The 26,257-nt window shown below is 40.1% G+C and overlaps 1 protein-coding gene across 1 annotated transcript in view; it reads right to left on the bottom strand.

Annotated features, from left to right (window-relative positions):
* The window catches only part of rapgef4a (Rap guanine nucleotide exchange factor 4a), a 34,128-nt gene extending 13,347 nt beyond the window's left edge, over positions 1-20,781 (bottom strand). Inside the window, exons 1-5 of the mRNA XM_078262797.1 lie at positions 20,714-20,781; positions 17,576-17,718; positions 17,390-17,478; positions 16,204-16,350; positions 2,896-2,968 (exon numbers count right to left, since the gene is read on the bottom strand). Of these exons, the coding sequence (XP_078118923.1) occupies positions 2,896-2,968; positions 16,204-16,350; positions 17,390-17,478; positions 17,576-17,718; positions 20,714-20,781 (520 nt within the window). The remainder of the gene's footprint in view (positions 1-2,895; positions 2,969-16,203; positions 16,351-17,389; positions 17,479-17,575; positions 17,719-20,713) is intronic.
* Between the last annotated feature and the right edge of the window lie 5,476 nt (positions 20,782-26,257).

Genomic DNA, 26,257 nt, shown 5'->3' with positions numbered 1-26,257 from the left:
GTGGCTGAAAACTAGAGGATCCTCATTTTCCTGTTATATTTTTATGCAAAGTAATCAGATTCTTCTTCTAGATCCACTGTTTGGAACTTCAGATCAATTGTTTCTGGTGTGAACCCGCGGCCGCTGTGTCGAGGAGTAAACCTCTATATATGGGTGCGCTCTACCAACTGAGCTACCCAGGCACCCTTCAATAACTGTTCTGACATTATAAATAATTTAGGCTTCCATGTGCTTACATTTTGGAGAAAATTGACTTTTTTAACAAATCTATACGGAATATTTTTTTAATTAACATTTCTTCTTATATAAACATGCCATTAGACTTTATTACTCTAATTGTTACTGTAAGGTCAGCAAAGTGATATAAATGAGGAAATGTGACAGTCCTGCAGATGGTTTGTAAGGTGTAGTTATTTCTCAGTGTTAGGAGCTTTAAGCTTGTACAGTTCCCCTCCGGGACAAATAGCATAATCAGTCAGAGCTGCTCAGTCACAACTGTATCTGCAGGGGAAAACTCAGCTATTCTTAGACGTGCCTCTCAGATTGTTGATACTGCAAAAACAGACACAGAATCCACACAATACATAGAAAGTGGAACAGAAGTGTAATATTATGCTTCTGGCTATACATCCAGGAATAAAACTCGAGCAACTTTGTTCACAGTGCTTTGTGTAATTCCTGGCTACTTTAAATTCCTGATCATTCTTGTAAAAGTATGTAAAAGTTTTTTTCTATTGTTACCTTCATGTTGCATAATATTTGTTAGCATGTAGACCAACTAACCACTGAGCAAACACTGCCCAGGGAAAAATACAATCCGTGATACAAATGTAAAAAAAAAAAAAAGTTAGTACAAGGACCAACACAGTCAGCAACAGCAACTTTTGCTGGTAAAGGCTTGCTTATATCAGAAACAAGTAAAACTGGATGTACAAACCACAGTAACAAGTACAGTCTTTCCCGAACCTTAAATACTAGCTTTAGTTAAATAAATTACTGATTTGAATCACAGTTATACTGGTCATTTTAGAAAGCAATGACAAACATTGCATTTTGTCATTTACGTATGATGACGTTAAACCTGCAATAACACATTTTTGGTCACTTGTGTTGCTTATTTACAGCAGTTACAGAGCAACATTATCATCTGTTTGGAGTCATGTTTTTGTCCACCTGATGAATGTAAGTCCAATATTCACCCTATTTTTTGTTCCATTTTTGGTCTCCACCGACTCCTGAGGGAAATATCAGTCACTTTAGTTGCTAAATGCTCCACTATATTAATCAGCTTGTAGCTAATTGTCTTTGTACAGAATCTGTACTTGTTTATCACTTTTTTTTTAGAAGTTAACACAGCTGTCCATCATTTTATTTATGATGCTGCCACGCTGATCCATGTGACATCACACCATTTATTTAAATGTCACATCAATTAAATCACATTAAAAGAAATACAGTATGTATGTAAGAGATGAAGATAAGATAAGATGTAAGTTATAAAAATCTAAAATTGAATTTGTTGGTAAAAGATCAAATCTAGATGGAGTATGTCGAGAGCAAAGTGTTTCGTTTTATTGAACAATAGTGGAATAAGTTGTGCTTTAAAATGTGCTCAGTTAGAGTGGTACTGAATGCATGACTGAATGAAACAATGCTGACTTTAAAAGCTCTACCTGTTTGCACCAAAGTGCTGTAAAAGCAAGCGTTGTTTTAACAAAGAAATCTATTTAAAATATGTTTAATTCATTTGACTTTGCCAGTACAGTTACAGAACCACTAAGCTGCCGCAGATGTATTCTACAGGAGAGTGCATCAGCCTCCAGCTGCTTGATGCTCGTGTGATTTCTGTCTTGGTTTATTCATGCATAGAGTACATACTGTATATCCCCTAAGTACTCCACTGTATACTGCAAAATAAATACTCAGAGCCCTGCTTTTACAGTGCTGCTCCACAGCATGTTAACAGCAATGAATATTACAGACATTATAGACACATCAACTTTTAAAAGTAGTCAATCAAATCCTCTTTGATTAGAACATAAACCAGAGTTACAGTTTCTTTAAAATGTGTCATTCATTTATGAACTCTTAAAAGATACATTACAACATAGTAGTGAACCCACTGCCAGTTAGCCAACAGACTCTCTGGATTTTCTCACTGCTGTTCATCATTTCTATGGTACATGACTTTGAAGAAGGTAAGTGGTCTGTTTAAGCAACGTCAATATTGAGTTAACTTGCAACAGAAAAGCATAGATAAAAGTATCAGCCTTTATCACAATGCAAGAAGATGGACAGTTGGACAGTAATGGAATTAGGACAAAAGTATTACATATTGTACAAATAAGATGATCTATGTTATATTACACTACCTAAAGATTGTAAAATCTCATTATAAAAACAAAATCAAAGTTACTTTAGGGAATATTTCGAAAGTAAAATGACGCCATTTTACTGTGAACAGTGTTCTACATCTTGATAAATATATCGAAGACCATCTGCATACAATCTGCATACTCTTTTTTTTCTTATTTGTACCTTTAAATCTTGAGTAACTGATATGAAAGCAGCTGAAAGTAAACCAAATGCACCGCTGTACCTGTTTCTAATTATGTAACACTGTCACAGAACGTCCTTCCGTGTGCACCAACTGCAACCTTTGAACATTTAGGAGCTCCTGCACTGTGATAATTTACAGTGAAATGTTGTCTTGAAGATCCTGTTACAATTAAATTTAATTCAAAGTTCAAATAATGCTTTTGAATCTCTCACGGGCCGTACTGTGTGAAGGTGAATATGACAACTAAAAAAAACAGTGACAAATTTAGGAATAAAATGTGTGATTGCTGAGCCTAAACCACTCAGAAATGTAAACAGTAATTAAGAGCTACTTACTGTCACCACTACATCCGCTGTCCATCACACCATATGGTGGGGCGAACAGGCCAGCCATGCACTGATGATATTTCTATGAAAATTGGAAAATACAAGGACAAATCAGTCATAACAGTCAATAGCTTGCAATAAATTATCAATTTTACAGAAATGTGTAATATGATTGCAGCGCATTATGTGTCAATAAGAAGAAGATTGTAACCTCATAAACAGCAGCAGTTTTATAACTGGGAAAAGAAAGCTTTGTCCTTGTGTCTCATCACTTTATCAACTTGTCCGTGGGAGGCCAAGGTAATGTCCCATCGCCAAGTGTGTGTGGTAACGTGCTGTAACTCAACAGCTGACCTTCACAGTTTATACTCTTTACTCTTTTTTATACTTTTTCATTAAACCGCTCACAAACAGCTCTACAGGGCAGGATCGCCATCAGTGAAGACATACTCAGATCATTTACTTTTGTGTAAATGTCATGTTTTTGTTCGTTAGTGTACAGAGGTCAATTTAACCGTAGCTGAAGAGACGTAAAAAATATATGGCCTTATACACTAACATTGACAGACCCCTGGCAGCATTTCAAAAAGCTGTATTAGCATTCATTAGTAAACAAAATATATGGAAAATATTTGAATTTTTCAAACTGAGGTTAGCCATTAAGTTATTATCAACTAATAGGGATTTCTATTCTGATTTGAATGCTTTTTCTCTTACAGAAAGTACTTAACTCTGCATCTCTAAAAAAAAAAAAATAAGTATCCCCACTACATTTAGCATCTACTCTAATAGGAGCTGATTCTTAAAATTGTATTTTCTATCTGATTTATAAACAATTTGTCAAGTAGACTCATGGTTCAAGATTAATTTTTGGTAAAAGACAAACAAAAACTGATTATGTGCCGAAGCAACTATGTTCTGAGTCGATAAAAAGCTGATTGAGGACCACTTAGTGACCGATCAGTTCTCTCTACCTTCCCATCATCTGGTCAGAGGAGATTGAACAAAAGCTAGAACTATAGAGCCATTTGTTCCTGGATGTGTAATGTACTCTCAGAGGTCATGTTTTAAATTCAATTCTACCCCCTTAGGTCAGTTAATCACTTTAGCAACCCTTTAGGGGCACACGGCTTTTTAGCTCAATTAAGAAGCAGTTTAGAAACATCTCAGTGACCTCAGTTTTTAAACACATATCTACTCCAACATGAGGATTGACCTGCTGCTCATTAAGACAATAACAGATATTGATTAATGTCGCACTAACGCCACACTCATTATTAAAATGTGTCTTTTGTGAAGTGGTGTTTGTACACATACAATATATATATATATATATATATACAGAACTGAAGCCTCCAGAGTCACTTCAACAAGCCTATCTGTGTATCTTTGTTGACAATTAAAGGATTTAGGATTAGGGAGGAGCACTTAAACTGAGCAGCACATGAACAAATGAACTTAACCCCTCTGAGCCAATAAAGCCATGCTCCCTGAGGGGTTAAATAAAATATGCAGGGTGGGTGTTGTTTTAGAGGAGGCTTTAAGACCATTGTCAGGTGTGCAAAAAAGCACTCTGTTTCTATTTTGTTAGTAAAGATGTCTCTGACTCTAATGACACACTTTGCATTTGTTTCTTTTAAAACCCCCAGCTTGTCATTGACTCACTGACTTTTCAAGTGTGATTTTACTTTTCATTTTATTAGTGTATTTTATCTGAACTGAAGCCATTAGTCGTTTAATCTATTAATCGATCAATAGAATTTTCAACAATTTTGATGATCGATTTATCTTATAAGTCATTTTACTTCCCCTTATAACGTATAACCATAATACTGACAGAGATGTCCTTCTCAGCTATTGTCTCCAGTAGTAGAGGAAAGGCAGACCTGTTGCTAAATGCTATATTGGATCACTAAGTTGTTGCTTCACATCAGCATTTACTGACAAATGGACAGTCAATAGTCATAAGGGACAAACAAACTCAACTGGGACTCACAGACAGCTCTAAACAGAACGTCCACTTTTGTTTAAGTGGTACAAATGTTTCTGACTGCAGCACAGATACACCTTTAGGCGTGTTGGACTGGGTCAAAAAATCTGTCACGAACTGACATCCAGACAGCAAGCACAATGGTATAGTCAGACAGCTTACAGCGTCTGATTCAGTCTCTTATGAAATATTTTGTTATTTCTAGAAACTGATTCCATTACATTAGAGAAGATTATGATCTGTTCCTTCAAGCGGGTTTACTCTGAAAAACTGAGAGGTTTACGAACACTTCAACAATAAGGAGTCTAAATTTCATCACATCCATGACTTCCACAAAGGAAGCTTAAAAGGCCCTTTTGAAATGAAATCCATCACTAACAGACAGCAGAAACATCAACTTATATTTTCCTCATTTGTAGTAGATCTCCTAAGTTAGAAAGCCAAACATCTTTTATATATTTAGTGACTCGCGTAGCTCAAAGAATATCACTGACAGACAGTGATACAAGAACATTTGGACATAAAAATATCTTAAAACGATCAGATACACAATAACAAAAAAATTATGTTAAATATGATCAACTATTAGCAAGTGCACAAGCTCTTTCTTAATGTTTTAGGACCCAGCTTTTATAAATGCATTACGTTTATAAAAGTAGGTACGTACTGTATGCTTGTCTTTGTGACCGGGATATCTCAGGAACGCCTTGACGGAATCTCTTCAAATTTGGCGCCCACTTGGACTCAAGGATGAATTGATAAGATTTTGGAGGTCAACGGTCAAAGGTCAAGGTCACTGTGTGAACTCACAAAACACAATTTTGGCCATAACTTAAGAATTCCTACACCTTATTATGACAACATTTCACACACATGTCTAACAGGACAAAATGATGAAGTGATGATATTATATAGACAAAAGGTCAAAGTGTCTTTACTGTGACATCATAATGTTCTGCAAACACACTTTTCTGGCCATTATTCAATGCTATAAGAGAAGGGGAGACATTTGGTCGGATACTGAATTGGTAACACTAATTTTGCGTGCCCACTTTGGTGATTGTAAAGATCTTCTGTGCTGCCAGGTTGAAGATGTGCGCCAAGCGTCCATGTTTCACCAAAAAATACACTTAATACACCATTTATATATTATATGAGTCTGGACAGACATGGATGTAAACTGCAACTATACTGGTTGTCAGAGGCACACAACTGCAAAGCGGTGATTCTGGTATGATATTCATTTAAAATCGGAGAAAATGCTATTTTATAAACTTTTTCACACTGTTTAAATAAGTAATATTTGATGTACTTGACTAATATTCAGGTAAATGCAGCGTAAAGACATATCAGAGTCATTTGAGCATACGATCCTGCATTCATCACTACACAGCTTTCATCCTTACATGAAAAGGAGGTTTACAAATGTCTGCAGTAACAGATGTGCCATTCTGTACTGCCTCCAGTGAAGCTTGGTCAACTGTTTTTGTTCATCTGGTCTCATATACTGACTTCACTGTTCACAGCAGCAGGAGAGCTCTTACATATCCCTTAACACTGACTTCTACTAATGGTTCATTTTTTCCCTATACACCTTGTGTATAAAACAGTGTAAAGATTGTCACAATGGAGTGAGTCCATATCTCTATCTGATGGAATAACTATGTTTTAAAGAGTCCACAAATAAATTGAGTCTTATCTATGTCATAACAACATATCAATGAAGTCATCTCAGTGCAGTTCAAGCTCCTCCTCTGTCTTTCACGCTTGAGCACGTGATTGCATTGTGAGCATCAATGTGCATGAATGCACTGCTGTATTTTGAATAATTCACCCCCGATTACATAACCTACATAGGTAAACTGTTCTCAAAGCAGTCACTTATTCGGAACTCTCACAGGCACACTTCAGGCCACTTGGGGGAAACAATTGGGAGGAAAACCCTTCCTAAGAGTTTCACTTCTCTTCTGCTCTGTTAGATTTCCTCCCAAACAGTTCCAATATAAATTCTAAAATGTCATGCTTTTAGTAGGAATGTAAATTCTGAATTTTAATTTGACATTTGGATTACAAATTCTGAATTTCCAGATAGTGTGCAACACCAGCAAGAACAATTCTGTACACATTTCTATCCAGCATTGTTTCACTTTCCCCATATATTATACAGTGTTTCTCATGCAGCAAATGCATTGAATTGTTAAAAAGTTTGGCATAGATTACCTAAAGAATGCTACTAGCGTCCCATGCAGCCTATTATTGTTGTTAATGACTGGAAGGTCCTCCACAACACCCCAAGCATATAAATCCAGTTTTTAAGAGTCATGGGTCAGATGGAGCGTGGTCCAGCATGATCCAGCAGCTCCGTCACCACAGCAGCAGACTGTGTCAGCCCAGCAGAGTGCCAGTCAGCTGCTGACTTCTTCTGAGCAGCAGTTGCTAGGTGATAACTCAACTCCAGCCACTGAGCACGCAGGGGATCTCTCTCTCTCTCTCTCTCTCTCTCTCTCTCTCTCTCTCTCTCTCTCTCATTTATGATCACAATAGATGCTCATTTTCAGCTTGACCACCGTCACAAGTTGTTACAAGAGTTAAAATCTGAAATATCAAAACAAGTATTGCAAAAATGTCTCTGCTTACATATATATATATAACTTATAACCCCTCAGGAAGACATTTTTACTCCTTGGCCATACCGGTAGAATTCAGTTTAACGTGTGTAATTTTCTTTGTGCATCCAATCCAACTCTAAGATGTACAGACAGTCCCATCCAGTATCCTGTTCCTATCACTGAGCTCCTTCCTCTAAGGACACATGCCAGATGGCGTCTTATCTCTGACCTTGTTACTTATCAAAGTCCCAAGACAGCTGCATTGAACTCCCTGAGTGTTTTCCAGCAAGAAATAAATCACACCAACCCCTTATAATATTTATGAATACCCAAGATTAAGTTTTCAATGTGATATATTATTTGTCTGATTTTAAGGATGCTTTAATTAATAATTGATGTGGTTATTGTCTCAGGTGTTTGAGATTTGCCTTTTATTGGTTGTTGCTACCGTGTGGCTTTAGTATAAAGATGTTGTTGTTTTTATATTGTCAATTTGATGCCTGACGAACGTCCATATTGAAATGTTGAATCTCTAATAAAATGGAGTGTGAAGGAATTTAATCCTTTATTTTAAAGTAAAAATATGTCAACATTCCTAGAGAATAAAAGGATTACAAATCACACTCACACAAATAAATCGCACAAGCAGCTTCATCAGCTCATGTCATTGCTGCGTGTTTGTGAATGGCAGTGCTGATAAAGGTTGTAACAGTGAATTTAATAATAGAAAATAGTTAAGGAAGGCTCATGAAATGCTTATTAAGTATATTTGACCAAAATCTGCACATTTTAATGGGTTTTATCAGTCATGAAGAAAATAACAAATGTAAATTGTACATGGCATTTGGTGTTCACTTCTATTTAACTTTCTTTGTTATTTCTTCATATACAGTATATCTCCATTTATCACATGAAAAAAAGGTGAAAACATAAAAAAAGTGACATATGAGTAAATTGCCGTCTCACTGATTTTGAGTCAAAACATAAAGAAGGGGAATGGATGTACTGTAACTAATAAACAGAGAGGTGGGGCTGAGCAGGTGTAGGCGTGTGTCACTGAATCACCATGTCAAATATGTCACTTTACACTCCCAACTGACAGTAAGCAGCTTAGCTGTAATTTCCGTAAAATCGCATGTGATGGGAAATAATGTCTTATTTTAGATCTGACAATGGTCATCCTGAATTTCATGAAATAAAGGCTTGTATTGAACAGGCACAACTTTAAGACAAGGCAATTTTACAAAATGTATTTTGAACGTCAATATAATGGACTGAGGCAGAAAATATCTTCCCATGCCAGTAACAAATTTGATTTGACATTTGAAATTGATTTACTGTTTGTTTTGGTTGGAATTCAGTTTAGTCAGCTGCTCCATGCTGTGGTTTAACTTGATGTACAAATGCATATACAAGGCAATGATATGGAAGATGAAAGCTGAGAGAAATCTAGTTTGTGTGCCAGCTGAATGATTTTAGTTTAGCATTGTTCTTTCTACAGCGGACACAGTATTCTGCACTACAGAAATTGAGCTGATAATAAAAATCTGCATGGCCAGTTGCAGTTGCACATGTTTTATTTTCCAGGTTGGAGTTCAGATTTGGGGCTTTTAATGATGTAACAACTCTGTGAGCAGAGATAAGGGAATAAAATAGAAATGTTTTGATATAATCTTCCTGCTCTTTCCATGCACATATCTGCTGTGCACTTGGAGGGACTCCAGCCCTGGATGTGGCATTCTACTTGGATGCTGAACAACGAGAGGATCCATGTGGCCTCCTTTTTCCAACCCCCCTCCATCCAATCCTCAGACACTAGAGGGCACGCTGCGTCCCTGCCACTTCCTGTTCATCAGCCTTCTCCACTGGCTGCCAACCAGGCTTCTTCTATGGACTGATGACACACCAATCCCACCCACCCACCCACTTCCTATGCTCAGCACCCAACATGCACGCAGAAATACACACATATATACATGTATCTATGTATAGGTACAGTATGTATACATACCTTTCTAACATGTGTAATTTTTCACATCAGATCCAAAATATTAACGCTTCCAGATAATGAAAGCAGGTCTATTCAGGCCACATGCAGGCTGACATGACTGTACGACAGCTGTCTTATGACCCTTTGAACAAAAATCACAATTGTGTTGTTTCAATCACAGTGCCCATCGGAAGCAGGATACAAAGAGAAAATTGATGATCAGGCCATCTAAGCTTCGGTCAGCGGAGCCGTGTGTGCTGAGCTCGGCTCATGTCTGCTCTGTTAAACAAACAGCACGCGGCTGCTCGCTCCCAGTGGTTGTAGCAGTCAGCAGCATAAGAAAATAAATGTTCAAGTTGCATGCATGAGTACCCATAGACACTAATACATGAAGTGACTTTGCCATGTGTACTTGTCATACACTATAGTCACATGCAAGAACCATTGAAACAAACCTAAATACATATCCTCAAATGTAATGAACAATTCCATAAATATATTAAGAGAAAACTGGAGATATACACTGAATAACTGACATGGACTATCATGAATACATAATATTATCTATTGGTTCATTATAGGGCAATGCTCTGCTCACTCCGGCACAGTTTTGTAAGAGTGCTCGGCCACAGGAGGACAGATCTGTGTGGGAGGAAGAGGAGGAGGTGTGTTACTTTGTTTCAGGGCTTCCTTCTCAGCTTAAAGCAGGGTAGGTGGTACTTTTCCCTTAACATCACTCCTTTGCTATTTCCCCACATCAGCTGGCATCAATCAATGGAGTATTTCTCTGTTCACCTTGGTTTTCAGGGCTGTAAGCAATAAGACCACTGATCTCATGCAGCTTACGGTTTTTTAATGCACAACAAAATGAATTTAAGCTTTAATAAAGCCTGTAAGGGAAGTTGGAGGCAGTTTATCGCCACAGTGTATCAGAAGAAGAAGTCTGATGCCACCAGTAACAAGATACTACATAAGAATGTCTGCATTGCGGCAATACTGAGGGAATAAATAAGCACAGTGCTAGGCAGAATAATTTTCTGAAACTGTTGCACTAACAACGCATTATTATTATACATAGTATTATGATTATCTGTCAACAAGCTGATAATGTAAATGTTGACTCGATAGCCGTACAGTTACAGCTTGGCCGACTTGCAAGGCAAAGCCAGCAGTGCACATCTAACAACAGAAGATCCATGTATTGATGCTGATGCTGTAAATAGTTGTCATGGTTTTTGGGTGAAGTACATCTGGAAACGGCATAGAGTGAATATCTCATTTGAAATACCTGGACTGCAGGAGTGATGAAACTGATTTAAAAAGGAAGCACATGTTATCATACTCTGCTTAGAATCATGTTTTTTTCCACCACAAAGTTACATTACCTTGTTAAAAAAATCTTTAAATTACATCTACTCCTTCTCCCTTATTGAAAAGTATATAAGTATGTAAATTGTTTACATGTTTAACTGCTGGACAAAGGATGTCTGCTACTTAGCTGAAAGGTCCGTTCTCAGTGTATGTGCACTGGAGGTTTCTGGTTTCCATGTGATACTTCTATAAGATGCATATCATGATTGATGACCATGATTAGCTCACAAACTAGTTGTAATCTCACAAAAACCTGCTCATTTGTACATGTCTCAAATTTAAGGTGAGCACAAAGAAACTTTCCACCTCCTGCAAATTAATGTGAAAACTTTGTGTCAAACTCTGCACCTACATTATTTTGCACAGCTAAGTAATCACACATTTTCTTCATACCTAGGTTAATAAAATTACAACCACACCAGATATTTTCCAAAAACAATTAGTCCCATTATATCTGTTAAACATTCTGTGCTTAAACTACAGCTTAACACAGTTACTTCACAATATGTTATCACATTACAAAACAAGCTAGACCAGAGAGATCTAAGGACAAGATACGACAATGTGGGCATAGAAAAAGCCATAACATCTCATCTGAAACACACCTTGCTGAAGAGGTTGCCTGAGGGCAGAGGTGAAATGTGTAGCGTAGTAGTATTTCCACGTGATCCTCAGCACACATCCAAACAGTGTTAAGTATCCGGTCACACTGCTGCTGGACAGTACACTGACACAGACACACAGCCCATAATTTAACAGTCCCTTATGCCCTTCGGTCCCAGAGGAAATGGGCTGCCTCTCTCTGTAAACCAGCCCATTGCAGTGGCTCCAGCAGAGCTTAGAGAGGAGAGGGGCCTCGACACAGCATAACACCTAACAGCTAACATGCAGGAGATGGAGGGATGAGTGTTACATGGTGACCAACCATAAACAATACTGTTTCTCTTTAGTATCTTGTCACATTGTGACGAGCTACTAAAGAGTACATATTTGTAAGATTGATTGTGACACAATCAATCTTACAAATATTTACAGTATGTTGAATTTCATGTTTGTCCTGACACAGTGAGCTATACTTCTATTGTATCATGTTATGTTATCTGAATAGTTGGTCTGTGTTATCATTTTGCTGAGTGATTGAATTAGAGCATGCAATAAAGACACCAGTTAACACACAGAACCAGAAAGAATGTGTTTCTCCTCAGCACTGCACTTCCATCTAGTGGTCAAACAGCGTAAACCTTTTACACCCTGATAAAACCATTGACATATATATATATATATATGGACATCTCTCCATCCCATGGGCCCACCACCTGTGGGAGGAACCGCTGGGGGTCGGGTGCGCTGCCACATGGGTGGCAGTGAAGGTCAGGGGCCTTGACGGACCAGACCCGGGCAGCAGAGGCTGGCTCTGGGGGACGTGGAATGTCACCTCTCTGTGGGGGAAGGAGCCGGAACTATGCGGGAGGTGGAGCGCTACCGGTTAGATCTGGTGGGGCTTACCTCTACGCACAGTCTTGGTTCTGGAACCATACTCCTGGATAGGGGTTGGACTCTTTTCTTCTCCGGAGTTGCCCAGGGTGTGAGGCGCCGGGCGGGTGTGGGGATACTCACAAGCCCCCCGGGCTGAGCGCCGCTACGTTGGAGTTTAACCCGGTGGGACGAGAGGGTCGCCTCCCTACGCCTGCGGGTTATGGGGGGAAAAACTCTGACTGTTGTTTGTGCATATGCACCGAACAAGAGTTCGGAGATGTCGGCCTTCTTGGAGACCTTGAGTGGAGTCCTGCATGGGGCTCCAGTCGGGGACTCCATAGTTCTGCTGGGGGGACTTCAACGCGCACGTGGGTAATGATGGAGACACATGGAGAGCGTGATTGGGAGGAACGGCCTCCCTGATCTAAACCAGAGTGGTTGTTTGTTGTTGGACTTCTGTGCTAGTCATGGATTGTCTATAACAAACACCATGTTCAAACATAGGGATGCTCATAAGTGTACTTGGTACCAGAGCACCCTAGGCCAAAGGTCAATGATCGATTTTATAATCATTTCATCTGATCTGAGGCCGTATGTTTTGGACACTCGGGTGAAGAGAGGGGCGGAGCTGTCAACCGATCACCATCTGGTGGTGAGTTGGGTCAGGGGTGGGGGAAGACTCTGGACAGACCTGGTAAGCCCAAACGGGTAGTGCGGGTAAATTGGGAACGTCTGGAGGAGGCCCCTGTCCGACAGACTTTCAACTCACACCTCCGGTGGAGCTTTTTGTGCATCACTGTGGAGGCTGGGGGCATTGAACCCGAGTGGACAATGTTCAAAGTTTCCATTGCTGAAGCTGCGGTGAGGAGCTGTGGTCTTAGGGTCTTAGGTGCCTCAAGGGGCGGTAACCCACGAACACCGTGGTGGACACCGGTGGTCAGGGAAGCCGTCCGACTGAAGAAGGAGTCTTTCCGGGATATGTTATCCCAGACGACTCCGGAGGCAGTTGCAAGGTACCGAAGGGCCCGAAGGGCTGCAGCCTCTGCCGTGAAAGAGGCAAAGCAGCGTGTGTGGGAGAAGTTCGGAGAAGACATGGAGAAGGACTTTCGGTCGGCACCAAGGTACTTCTGGAAAACCGTTCGCCACCTCAGGAGGGGGAGCGGGGGAACCATCCAAGCTGTGTACAGTAAGGATGGGGACGCTGTTGACCTCAACTGAGGAGGTAATAGGGGCGGTGGAAGGAGCACTTTGAGGAACTCCTAAATCCGACTAATACGCCCTCTATGGTAGAGGCAGAGCTGGAGGATGAGGGGGATTGGCATCAATTTCCCTGGTGGAGGTTGCTGAGGTAGTTAAACAACTCCACAGTGGCAAAGCCCCAGGAATTGATGAGATCCGTCCAGAAATGCTTAAAGCTCTGGGTGTGGAGGGGTTGTCTTGGTTGACACGCCTCTTCAACATTGCGTGGAAGTCTGGGACGGTGCCTAAGGAGTGGCAGACCGGGGTGGTGGTTCCCCTTTTTTAAAAGGGGGGACCAGAGGGTGTGTGCCAATTACAGGGTATCACACTTCTCAGCCTCCCCGGTAAAGTCTACTCCAAGGTGCTGGAAAGGAGGGGTTCGGTCGATAGTCGAATCTCAGGTTGAAGAGGAACAATGCGGATTCCGTCCTGGTCGTGGAACAACGGACCAGATCTTTACTCGCAAGGATCCTGGAGGGAGCCTGGGAGTATGCCCAACTAGTCTACATGTGTTTTGTGGATCTGGAGAAGGCGTATGACCGGGTGCCCCGGGAGATACTGTGGGAGGTGCTGCGGGAGTACGGGGTGAGCTGGTCCCTTCTCAGGGCCATCCAATCTCTGTACGACCAAAGCGAGAGCTGTGTCCGGGTTCTCGGCAGTAAGTCGGACTCGTTTCAGGTGAGAGTTGGCCTCCGCCAGGGCTGCGCTTTGTCACCAATCCTGTTTGTAGTATTTATGGACAGGATATCGAGGCGTAGTCGGGGGTGGAGAGGGGCTGCAGTTCGGTGGGCTGGGGATCTCATCGCTGCTTTTTGCAGATGATGTGGTCCTGATGGCATCATCGGCCTGTGACCTTCAGCACTCACTGGATCGGTTCGCAGCCGAGTGTGAAGCGGCTGGGATGAGGATCAGCACCTCTAAATCGGAGGCCATGGTTCTCAGCAGGAAACCGATGGAGTGCCTTCTCCAGGTAGGGAATGAGTCCTTACCCCAAGTGAAGTAGTTCAAGTACCTTGGGGTCTTGTTCGCGAGTGAGGGGACAATGGAGCGGGAGATTGGTCGGAGAATCGGCACAGCAGGTGCGGTATTACATTCAATTTATCGCACCGTTGTGACGAAAAAGAGAGCTGAGCCAGAAGGCAAAGCTCTCAATCTACTGGTCAGTTTTTGTTCCTACCCTCACCTATGGTCATGAAGGAAAGAACATGAAGGAAAGAACAAGATCCAGGGTACAAGCGGCCGAAATGGGTTTCCTCAGGAGGGTAGCTGGCGTCTCCCTTAGAGATAGGGTGAGAAGCTCAGTTATCCGTGAGGAGCTCGGAGTAAAGCCGCTGCTCCTTTGCGTCGAAAGGAGCCAGTTGAGGTGGTTCGGGCATCTGGTAAGGATGCCCCCTGGGCGCCTCCCTAGGGAGGTGTTCCAGGCACGTCCAGCTGGGAGGAGGCCTCGGGGGAGACCCAGGACTAGGTGGAGGGATTATATCTCTAACCTGGCCTGGGAACGCCTCGGGATCCCCCAGTCGGAGCTGGTTAATGTGGCCCGGGAAAGGGAAGTTTGGGGTCCCCTGCTGGAGCTGCTACCCCCGCGACCCGACCCCGGATAAGCGGATGAAGATGGATGGATGGATGGATATATATATATATAATGGACCAACAGATCCCGTTGCTCTGGACAGAGACCAGTGAAGGATATTAGAAGCACTTTTCCGGTGATGGCTGAGCGTTAATGCGCAGCCTCCAACTGCGAGAGACGACGTAAATGTGACGTGAGCAACCTGTCTGAAAGTTGTAAGTCTTTAACCTCCTTGGATAAAACCCTTATTTTGTGGAATGCTTACACACAAACTTGGGAGCAGAAGGTTACAGTATAATAAGTGGGCAGCTCACTTTATTCCTGCAGGGGGGCCAACAACATATTCACAATCAAACCTCCACTAATTCACAAGACATTGTGCCTATATGCCACCTACGCTTTGGCTTGTGCTTAGCTCAATTTGTCACAGTTATCACATTCAACATTTCAATTCCAACAAGAACAAACTAAAACAGGTGGCTGTTCCCTGGCTCACAGCAGCCCCCGCAGTAGGTCAGAAATTAAAGTATGAATGGTCAGAGATGCATGCTGCATTCAGGCATCCACTCAGCTGTTAAAGATCTGCTTTATGTGTGCAATCAATGACTTAAACAATAATAAAAAGAATCATATTTTTACTTTAAATAGCATTATTTCACCTGTTACTGTGGGTGATTCTACAAATAGGATTCCTGTTTCATTACAGCCTCATAATCAGGCAGAATTTTGTTTTCACCTCCTCATAATTTGAATTGCTAAAAAAGAGGGGTGTCAGCAGAGATTCAGAGATCTGAAAATGTAGTTAAATGCATCTTCTGTATTTTTGTTTTAAGAAATGTGTGTACTTTATGTAATGTCTCTAATCTTAGTCCTGTGACTAAAAGATAACAAAGTCAAACTAGAGAAAATGACAAAAAAATATGTTTAGACATATTTTGCTAGCAGCCCTTTCAGATCACTTGATACAAGCACTTACCTTGAGTTATTCTGTGTATGTGTCACAAACTGCAATGGAGCCAGAGAATGTCTGTAGGATGATACAAGTACAGATGGAGCAGATAGAAGTACTCACCTCCCACAGAGACCTGAACTCCCTCTGCTCAATGCGTAGGAGCTCACAGAATTCCCGCGTGACAATGGTGGCATGCCGGGGGGTGTTATCCAGGACTGACTCCCCAAATGCTGTGCCATTGCCCAGCGTGCATATACTAATAGCATGCTGTAACAGAAACAGAGATGTTGCTCCACATGGATCATTCCTCCATAAAGATAAAAAATTCAGCTAGATAAGGAACCTGTAAAATGCTAATGTAATGTCCTTATTCTGCTGGGAAAAAAGGCATTTGTGTGATGCACTTGAGGAGCACTGATCAGATCACTTTTAAAGGCTACAGGCAATCACCTGAACACTTGTGTTAGATACTGTAGATGGATACACTTCAATCTGCAAAGAAATCACTCCAATCAGTACCCAGACAAATTGTCTGAGGAGGTGCATGAAGCTAGCCTAGAAATCTAGATGCACCCTAGCGGCCGCAAATGTAATTTGCCGCCAGGGTCAGTCTAGCAACTCTCCGTTGGCTTGCCAGCTGGAAAAAACAAATTCTGGTCAGGCCAATCACATTGTGTATAGAGTCGGTGGGCAGGCTTAACATGAGGACAGCAGAGTTGCGATGGTTCCGCCTGAATTCCCTGCTACTTGAAAACAAAGAAGATGGTTGCTGCTGCTGGCGAACAGCAGTCTTTCGAATCGGCTTTGGCCGCGACTCTGGAAGACTTAGATTTAAGCACTGAAGTCATTCTAAAAAAAAAGGAAGACGTGTTCGGAGTTTTGCCGACCGGATACGGCAAAAGTTGAATCTATCAACTAGCGTTGCTCTGGTTGGCTATGAGTGCAGAGGGAATTTGAAAGACAACGGTTTATCCCACCCCTCGGATTGAGCCCTACAATGGTGAGTTCCAAGACCCAACATCTTGATGTTGGTCTGGCTTGTCAGGCTATGAAGCTGCAGTATTAAAAACTAACCAGTAATGTCCCCTAATGTAATAAGCAAAATGCTCTTTACAGCCCACACACCAAATAAGCTGGAGGTTAGATGTGGATTCTTTGGCATTCGTGATGAATTTCGAGTGCACCTTAATTGACAAAATCATTCAAATCTTAACATAAAGATTGTCAAATTTAGAATATGATGCAGATTTAGGCCCACATTTTGTAAATTAACACATCAAATGACCATTAATTTAATCAGTCGTACCTGATAACTTGCTGTCTCTGAAACTTTGACATCCAGTGAACCAGACAGGACGGCATACCAGCTGGTGCCAATGTCTCCTTGGCGATACACTAAAAAATACAGCACAGTTAAAGGAAAGCATCAGCAAGAAACATGTTGGTTCCAGATATACTATATGACTCTTTCAGAGCCTGTATTTTGACCTACAGGTGATGCCTTTCTCCAAGCACTCATAGAATCCACACATGCAAATCTGCTGCAGCAAACTGGGGTGGAATCTCTCGAAGGCCTTCACATTTTTCAGACGTGCCAGGATTATGTCAACATCTTCTCCAGAGCGATCTGCTGGTCTGGAGAAATAAAAAGAAAAGGGTCAATGTACAGGTAACTGTGAACATAAATGTGCATAAGGTACCTACTGTAAGTAGGCTGCAGAGCTTGAGTCAGCATAAATGCATCTTGGCCTGGATTCTGAAAACATCTGAAGCTCTGTGACACCAATTTATTCCTGAGGAACATTGTCCTCTGGTTTCATGTTACAGTTCTTATGCCATAACTTAAACTTAGAGTTGCACATTGGCAGTGCCCTGTGCAACAAGCAGACCACAGTGGATCTAGAAACACATGGAATTTCTATTCATGTCAGTCTAATGATGTTAAGAAAAAGTTCAGTCAGGAAGAGTATCTTTCCTTTTCCGCTCAGCTGACTGAGGGCGCTCACACTTTTCACTTCAACCAATCAGATTTCGTCACAACCTCTGTGAGCCAATCTCGTTGCTGTCAAATGTGAAATAATAATGTGACAAAATGTGTCTAATCGTCAAAGACTCAATGCCACATCGTCCTACACACACCATGTCAAATAACATCCTAGATCAGAATAAGTCATCCTGAAGGGTCTTAAGATGAGATAAAAGCCTTGTTTCAATGTTTAGGAGTCCTTTACAATAAAAGTCAGGTTTTTACTATTAAAAGTCACAGCGTGAATTGAAAATGTTTGTGAAACTTATCTCATTTAGTCTGTATTGTAATCAAGAAAATTCACACAGTTTTGGCTCCTGCTCACCAAGTGGCTCACTGGTAATTTGTTTCAGGTGTATCATGCAAAAAGAGTTTACATAAGGGTAGAATTGCTTAAAGCAACTCTATAGATTGTTGTTTATCACATTGGTCTCTAACAATGTGTGTGACCTAAACTAGGGCAGAAAATGCTGATCACGTCATCACAGATGTGTCGGTGTGTTTTATCCCTCTCACTCCTCTTTTGCCTGTATTACACTGCCCGAAAATGTGTTCCACTGAATCTGGAGCCTCTGATGTAACATGTGGGTGGTTGTACTGTAGCTTACATCACCTTTGAATCCATATCCATCCTTTAAAAAAATGAAACCAAACAGTATCAATAATTCAGAAATGGAAACAATTGCTTGCTTCACCATTGCAATAATTCTCTGACTTAATGTAGCTCTGAAAATGACTTATTGTACTAAATTATATGTCACAGTACAATAAAAGTATGTTCACTATAAGACTCATTATGTATTCCCTGGCAATCTTTCAACTCACAGTAGTCCCATTAAAGTATATATGCAAATCGTGATTGGACTGTATAATCACACCTGAGAGCCACTGGTCCACTCCAATATCATTTACTGAAGAAGCCTACCATGCATTATTTCAGCACTGTATACTTTATTAAACACGCTACACAGTGAGGACAACAAGGCATCAGAGAGATGTGTAGGAGCCTGAGTTTCAAAGCCAATGTGTTTATTTGGAAACCAACCAAGTCATCAAAAAAAGATTTGAAAAAAGTACTGATTCTGAGTCTAAGTGACGACAGAATGTTTTCATCACGAGACAGCTTGTTGCAGTATGAAGACTACAGACGGTGAACCTAATGTAACTGTTTCTAAATTACAATCCAGTTACAGAGTGTGACAAAACGTGTAAAGAGTGAGATCCTCAAAGCTCTGTATTAAACTGTGACAATATAAACGACACTTGTGTTTCTTGTGCTCACTTATATTTTGTATCAAATACTGAAAAGAAGTCCATTGAGTTTTCACAGTGAGAATACACATGGAAACATACATGTTCGTCACCTGACTTGCATTTCATTGTAATATTAGCAACAGGCCAATAAAGTGAAGCATACATGGTACAAGTATTTTCTTGGAAAAGGTGAGTCATACAAGAACTGTTTGATTTGCGCCACAGGTTGCTTCTGGGACTAACCAGAGGTTATTACTGTGTAAACATGCTGGCACACAGCGTCACTTTTCTGTTTATAGCTGATGCACTTTGGACCCTCTTTCTTCTCCATTTACACCTGAGCTGTGTCCAACATCCGTGCCTGTTTGACTCTAAAGCACTAATGTCCACTTTCCACTATTTTGAGTCTAAGTGTCCTATCACAAATCCCTCACAATGGAGGTGGAATTATTCAATTAATGTGCATATCATGTACACGTGCACACACATTGCAATTCTTTGCTGTAGATTATAGAGATGTAATTTATGCAACACTGCACCTGTGGTGATGCAAAATGATGATGATTCATAAATATCTGAAAGACCGTTCCGTTTTTTAAAGATTTCAAAAGGTGTTGTTATTAGATGACTTTTAAAAGCAGTCCATGGCAACTGCTTGGTGGTTTACCTCCTCTGGCAGGTGTTCATGCAGTGGTGTCACCTGCTGGGCAAGTATTCTGCAGTGATTTAGGGCAGAATGTAGAAGGCTTTATGATCAGAGCTACCACTCCGCATGTTAAATATTTTAATGGCTTATTGATTATTATTATAACTTTGGTCTCTCCAGTAATCTGGTGGTATATTAAAACACAGACATCTGCAGGGCTGTTATGCTGAATTGTATAATATTATACATTATGTGCCAAATAATCTGGTAGCTCTATATGTGCATTATCCAGCATCAGTTTGGCTGCTTTTGTGCTCTTTAGAGAGAGCATGATGCCAAGTGACCTTTTTGAAACTTTGCTCTCGTTAATCCATATTGTGCATGTAGGCTTCTGTGCTCAAACAGTATGAACCATCCCAGTATTTGTCCTAGACATTAACAATAATACAGTGAGTAGGCTATATGAAACAGCTGGAAGGTAGCCGTATGCTACGCATGGCGCTTTCAAGGATACCCTAATTCAAGCTCTGAAGCATTAAGTCTTAATTCCGTTCGGAAAATTAAAACTACAGAGCCGACAGTGTTTTAATTCAGTTACTGAAACACAACGCCCAAGTGCTGGTAGAAAATCAAAATCGCGTTAATATTCCGTCAATCGTCGCTCACAAAGTGGCCTAAAATGAGTTGCAGTGACATGATAATACCTCTTATCCAGACAAATAATCCACTCGGCAGATTCCGATGAATCTGAAGAAGTGTGCGCTGTTACCATCTTGAGATCCTGCTGCAGCTGCTGCTGCTGCTGCGGAGGTGGAGAGAGCTGGACCACAACAACACTTGATCTGCCTTCACTCATTCACTGCTGACAGCCGATATACTGTCCCTCCTGCTGCTGCTGCTGCTGCTGAAATGAACGTGAAGCCAGCAAAAGTAACGATGCTCAGTTTGTTTTTGAGGAGAAAACGTGACACGCTTTGCAACGCAAAAAAAAAAGAGGAAACAGTTTTCAACATTGCTCAGTGTATCCAGCCTCTCAATAGTATTATGTTCCATTGAAACATCACATGAATCTTAGAAGGAGTGTTTGAATAGGGCATTGATACCCTACAGCACTGTGCCAACTGCACGCCAAGTGAGTATCATCTTTGGAGGGGTTTTTTTCACAGTTAATGCAATTTTACATAGGCTACACTCAGTTGCCAGCTTTTAATACAATAAATCCTCCTTCATCGTTCCGTTTTTCTTTAGAGAGGTGTTTATTCAACATCATGGTCGTTTTGGAGGCTTATTTGTAGTGTTGTTGAAATGTATTGTAACACTGTGAGGTGTTTCTTATACTTTTCCCACCCTATTTACAGCCATGTCAAAAAATTAGGACACCCATGCTAAAGTTGAGCATGGGGTACTTTCCATAAGATCATCTCTCAATGCAAATCAAACCAGCTATTAGGCTAACTGAAATAAAACCATGCCAATCTCTAGGTATGGTGAAGGGGATGTGATGATGTGGGGCTATTTTAATTCCAAAGGCCAAGGGAACTTTATCAGGATGCATAGTATCCTGGATCCATGAAATAAATGGCCTTTAAAAATAAAACATCTGCCTGGCTCTATGGGAATTTAACATAGAGGTGTACTCACTTACACCCCCTGTATTTTAAGGAAGAACATGTATTTATTTACAATACATTATTCATTCACAAAGAAAATTGTTGTGTCCTTAAAGAATGGATTTTTCCTCATTTTTTTAATTAAGGCATTAAGATCAATTTCCTAAAGATGATTTTTTTATTCCTCTTTTTAGTCAAATTTAGCATGGGTGTCCTAATTTGTTCACATGACTGTATATCAGAGGCTAGAGTAAATATTAAAAACACAGTACAACTCAATACAATTCAACAAACCTTCATGAAGTTAGCATTTATTACAGGGCTGCTGTAGTATTCTATTAGCTTTAGCTGTTTCCTAATAAACAGACAACTGAGTGAAAATCTAAGTGTTTCAAGAATATGTTTGAATAGTGGGTGTGATGTTATTTGTAAGTTAAAGTGTCGGACCCTGATAATGATTTTTAACAGTTTTTAAAAGTGTGAAATGTAGCACACATTGAATAGCTGCTCATCCCAACTATTGTCTTCACTCTGCATGTGTCCCAATCTCCCTCCCACAGCTTACTAATGTTAAAAACGTGACTGTGTGAAGTGATTTTCTTATTGAAGCAGCCTTGTGATTATAGGAGAAATATCAGGTTGCCATGTACATGACATTGACCGTGAAGCAATTGGCAGCTGTCTGCATGTGGAGGACATGGGTACATGTGCCTTGAATAAAGTGGCCAGTCAGCACAATGAGTGACTTCTCTACTGCAGGATATTAGCATATGTTGCAAAGGAGTGACCTTATGGTTAGCCTATAGAATAACATCCAGATTATCATCATGAGCAGCCACATGATATAGCTCATCAGGAATATACAGGTTCTGCAACTGCCTCATGCAGCACTCTTTATAGGGATTGGCGGCTTGCCTTCTATCAAAGTGGGAGCATGTTCATAATGGCCCTGCAAAATGATGCTTTGTAATAAGAGGCCACATAATGAAAGGGTCATTGGTCTCTCACAGTTACCTTGGCAACAAACTGCCACAGAGACAGAAGTAACGAGACTCAGTGGCGCAGCTCCATAATGCCTTCTGTGCAGACAAAATTGTGTTTGTGTGCTTCTTTCTTTCTAATTACTTTAAACTGAGAGCTAGTTATGGGTTACTATTAAGAGTTTTTTCCTCTCATTTTCCATTATTATATAGGCTACTACACTGAAACATCACAAAGCAAAAGAAAATAACTAAATATAAAAGAACTTTTAAAAAAAATGTATCATGTAACCACAACACCTAAGATGACCAAAGTAAAAACAAAGAGGTTATTCTTTTTGAAAGGTTGATTTACTGAGGGCCCAATCCGTAGTTTTTTGTTTTCTGAATTACAAGTACATTTTAGTGACTAGTGACTTAGTCACTGTGTAGTGTCAATTCTCTATTTAAAGACCTGATATTACCTGTGAGAGTGACAGCGTGTGGGGAGGCACAGATTGTGCCTTTTGTGTCTTAAAAAAAATTTACAAGTAGTAAACACTGATGGTTTAGAGGCAGATGTTTTTAAACCACAAAAGAATCAGCAAAGTACATTCAAAATATTATGTTTCGTGGGAAATTATTATGCATTTCTGCTTTCCATGATTTGGACAGAGTGTGCATGCTAGTTATCACTGCTTTTGATGTTTATCACATTTTTGGGACCAATATTTAAAATCATGTCCTTCTATTTGCCACTAGATGGCAGCATCCTCTCAGTAAACGCTAAGAAGGTGAGCATATCAGGGCAGAAGGTGATTCAACTCCCCATTCAGAGTGAAAAAGGACTATCATTCTGCCTTGACATTTATTTAAAAGATTGTTTGGGAATGTAACCAAGGCCTTAGTCTGACACTGAAATATTTAGGGTCCATTAGCATGAGCAAAAATGTCCACAACACTGTGTGGTTTCACAGAAATGTTTGGCATCTTAATTTAAAAAATAAAATAAGATTCACAGTGTTGCCGACATTTTATACATATGTATTGTCTGCATGAGTAGCCTATCTGTCCTGTACCTGCAAAGGGGTTTTGATAAAATATCAATAAAAGTCAACTTACTAGCTTTTTATTTTTAGTAAGTGGAGCTAATAAGATTATTTGTCAAATTACGGTTCTTGCTAAGATAAACATTGAGGATGTGAGACTGAGCTCAGGCCATGGCATGTACAACACAAAACACACATTCCTGTAACGCTGCATACCACCAATTCACAGCAGCACCAGACCAACACATAACAATGTGTGAAGATGTCAATATGCACTGCAGTACTTTGCCACTACACCTTTGTTATTACTTATTGTAAATTACCAGCTCACAAACCACTGCATCTTACTGTTCTCTCAGAGAAACCATTATATTACACATGTCTGCATGTAGGCCTACTGTAGAAGTAGGTATCCATTGCAAGTAAGTGTGCAAACAATCCTGTATCCTGAAAAGGCTATAAAGTTGCTATTTATACTGAGACCCCTACAAACAGTGGCAATATTTAAACATCACATCCTCTTCTGCAAGAAGGAACAAGGCCAGGCAGAGACAGTTTTCTTCTGTTAGCTGTGCGTGGCTGGATTGAGTTTGAGACATTGTCTCAAAGGTTCCACTGGCTACTCTGACTTGCTCTTCACCTGCTCCTGTTTCCATTTGGTTTGACTTGTTCATTTGATGTTGTTTGAAAGGTTGCTATAGGGACCACTGGCTGGGCTGTGGCGAGTTACCCCTAAGGGAAAGCCCATTGACTGTGTATACTGTATATGGCTTTTCAGACCCACAGTTGCTAAGAGATGATCCTGCAAGCTGGAAATGGCAAACACACGGACACATGCAACCCTTATGTGCACAGTCAGCATCAATTTAAATTCTGATGAGCATTTGGAAAGATGTTTGTTACTGCTGTTATGTAGAACTATTATAAGTTTGTATAAAATACTGAATGTTCACGGTCAAATGTCTAATATTTATTTATATTTGTCAGATGGAATCTTTGAGATTTTAGCAGAAATTAATATTTTTTAAAAGAGCAAAGTACAAATTCCAGAGTCAAAGGAAATGATGTTAAAAACAGTGTGCTCCATAATTGACACTGTTCAAATGTTTCACTCCCAGTCTAAGAGCTCACAAGCCCACACAGAGCCAAATGTCAATGGATTTACATTGACCAAATAAATACAGAACACATTAGAAAGCCATAATGTACAGTGTAAACAAACAGACATATAACTTATGTACATGTAAGTGGCTATACAAAGCTAAATATAACCTCTTACATCAGATAACCAAGCCTCAAATGGAATGTGAGGGCAGATAACCCCAGAGGAAATGCCTTAGGTCTGGACCTTTTCCAGAGACGTCTTTCTGAATGTTTTAAAACACTAATTTACAACGTAGATATTATGGTCTGAAGGAGCCCAAAATGAGGCACCTTTTCATAATATGCTTTCAAGAGACTCTAATAATTGAGGGTAAAAGGTAATGCTCGCTGTAAGAAAGAACTCAGTGTTGAGGGTTCAATATTTCATGTTTTGTGGAATTAAAAATTTAAATGTGATTACACTTTAGGCAACTGAAAAAATGGTCATGCCTTCTAAATAGATCACCATCTGCTTAGGCGTCTTGCTGCAGTCTGGTTCATATTTATCACATCCCTGTTTGCATTTTGTTACATAATTTTTCTCATGTTTAGTTTCATTGGTCACTGAAGGGTTTATGTTCAAAATGTATAAAGATTTGATCAAACATAACAATATACACCTAAAATAAAAAGATGTATTTCAATAATGACGTGAAAAAATTGTTATTACAATTTGGATTTAAAAGCGATGCAAATTAATCATCTTGTAAAAAAATATTCAAATATTCAGTTGAGATAAAAAAAAATATATCTTCTCCAACTTGATCTGGCTTTTCTTTCCTAGGTCCTTTTGATTGGATGATATTTTTGCATGTTGAGAATGTAGGTTCTCAGCCACAGAGGAAATCTGACTTTCATTCAGTATCTTTGTTTTATGATTTAAGCAGGTGCATATTGTATAGGACATGTCGTTTCTGCAAAATAAGAGCTAACTTGCACTTGCTCTCTGGGGAGGGGACCTGATTTTAAATATGACAAGTAAAAACTAAATTACGCTTTGAGAGGCTTTTTTCCATACTTCTGTTCTGTGAAATAACTTCAACAGATATGTTCAGATACATTTGAAATTAAAAATATATAAATAGAAAATGTCCCATAACATTTTTCACAGCCAGAGCAAATGTATGCAGGATATAGGATCTCTGTTGATAACCTATTTTAATTGAGGCCAAATTTAGTGTTAAACCAAACCTACTGTATATAATACGAAAGAGTACTGAGCCACATGACACACATGGCACATTCTCCTGTGACTTTAGAAGTGAGACTACACCCACATTATAACCTGGAGTAACAACAGGAGTAATGCTAGGCATTCATAATGTGAAGACAATTGCTTGTTTAGTTAGTATGCACGACAGAGCTGGAACAAACTTTCAGAAGATACAGACTGAATTTTAGACAAAGTCTTTGTTTTCCACTGCCGTCGACCAAGCATTGCGAACTCATCATTATCTGCTTTGCACTTTCATATTTATCTTTAATCC

This window comes from Sander vitreus, chromosome 11 (genome assembly GCF_031162955.1).
Source record: "Sander vitreus isolate 19-12246 chromosome 11, sanVit1, whole genome shotgun sequence".
NCBI classification, from domain to species: Eukaryota; Metazoa; Chordata; class Actinopteri; order Perciformes; family Percidae; genus Sander; species Sander vitreus.
This window is presented reverse-complemented; position numbering and strand designations above follow the sequence as displayed.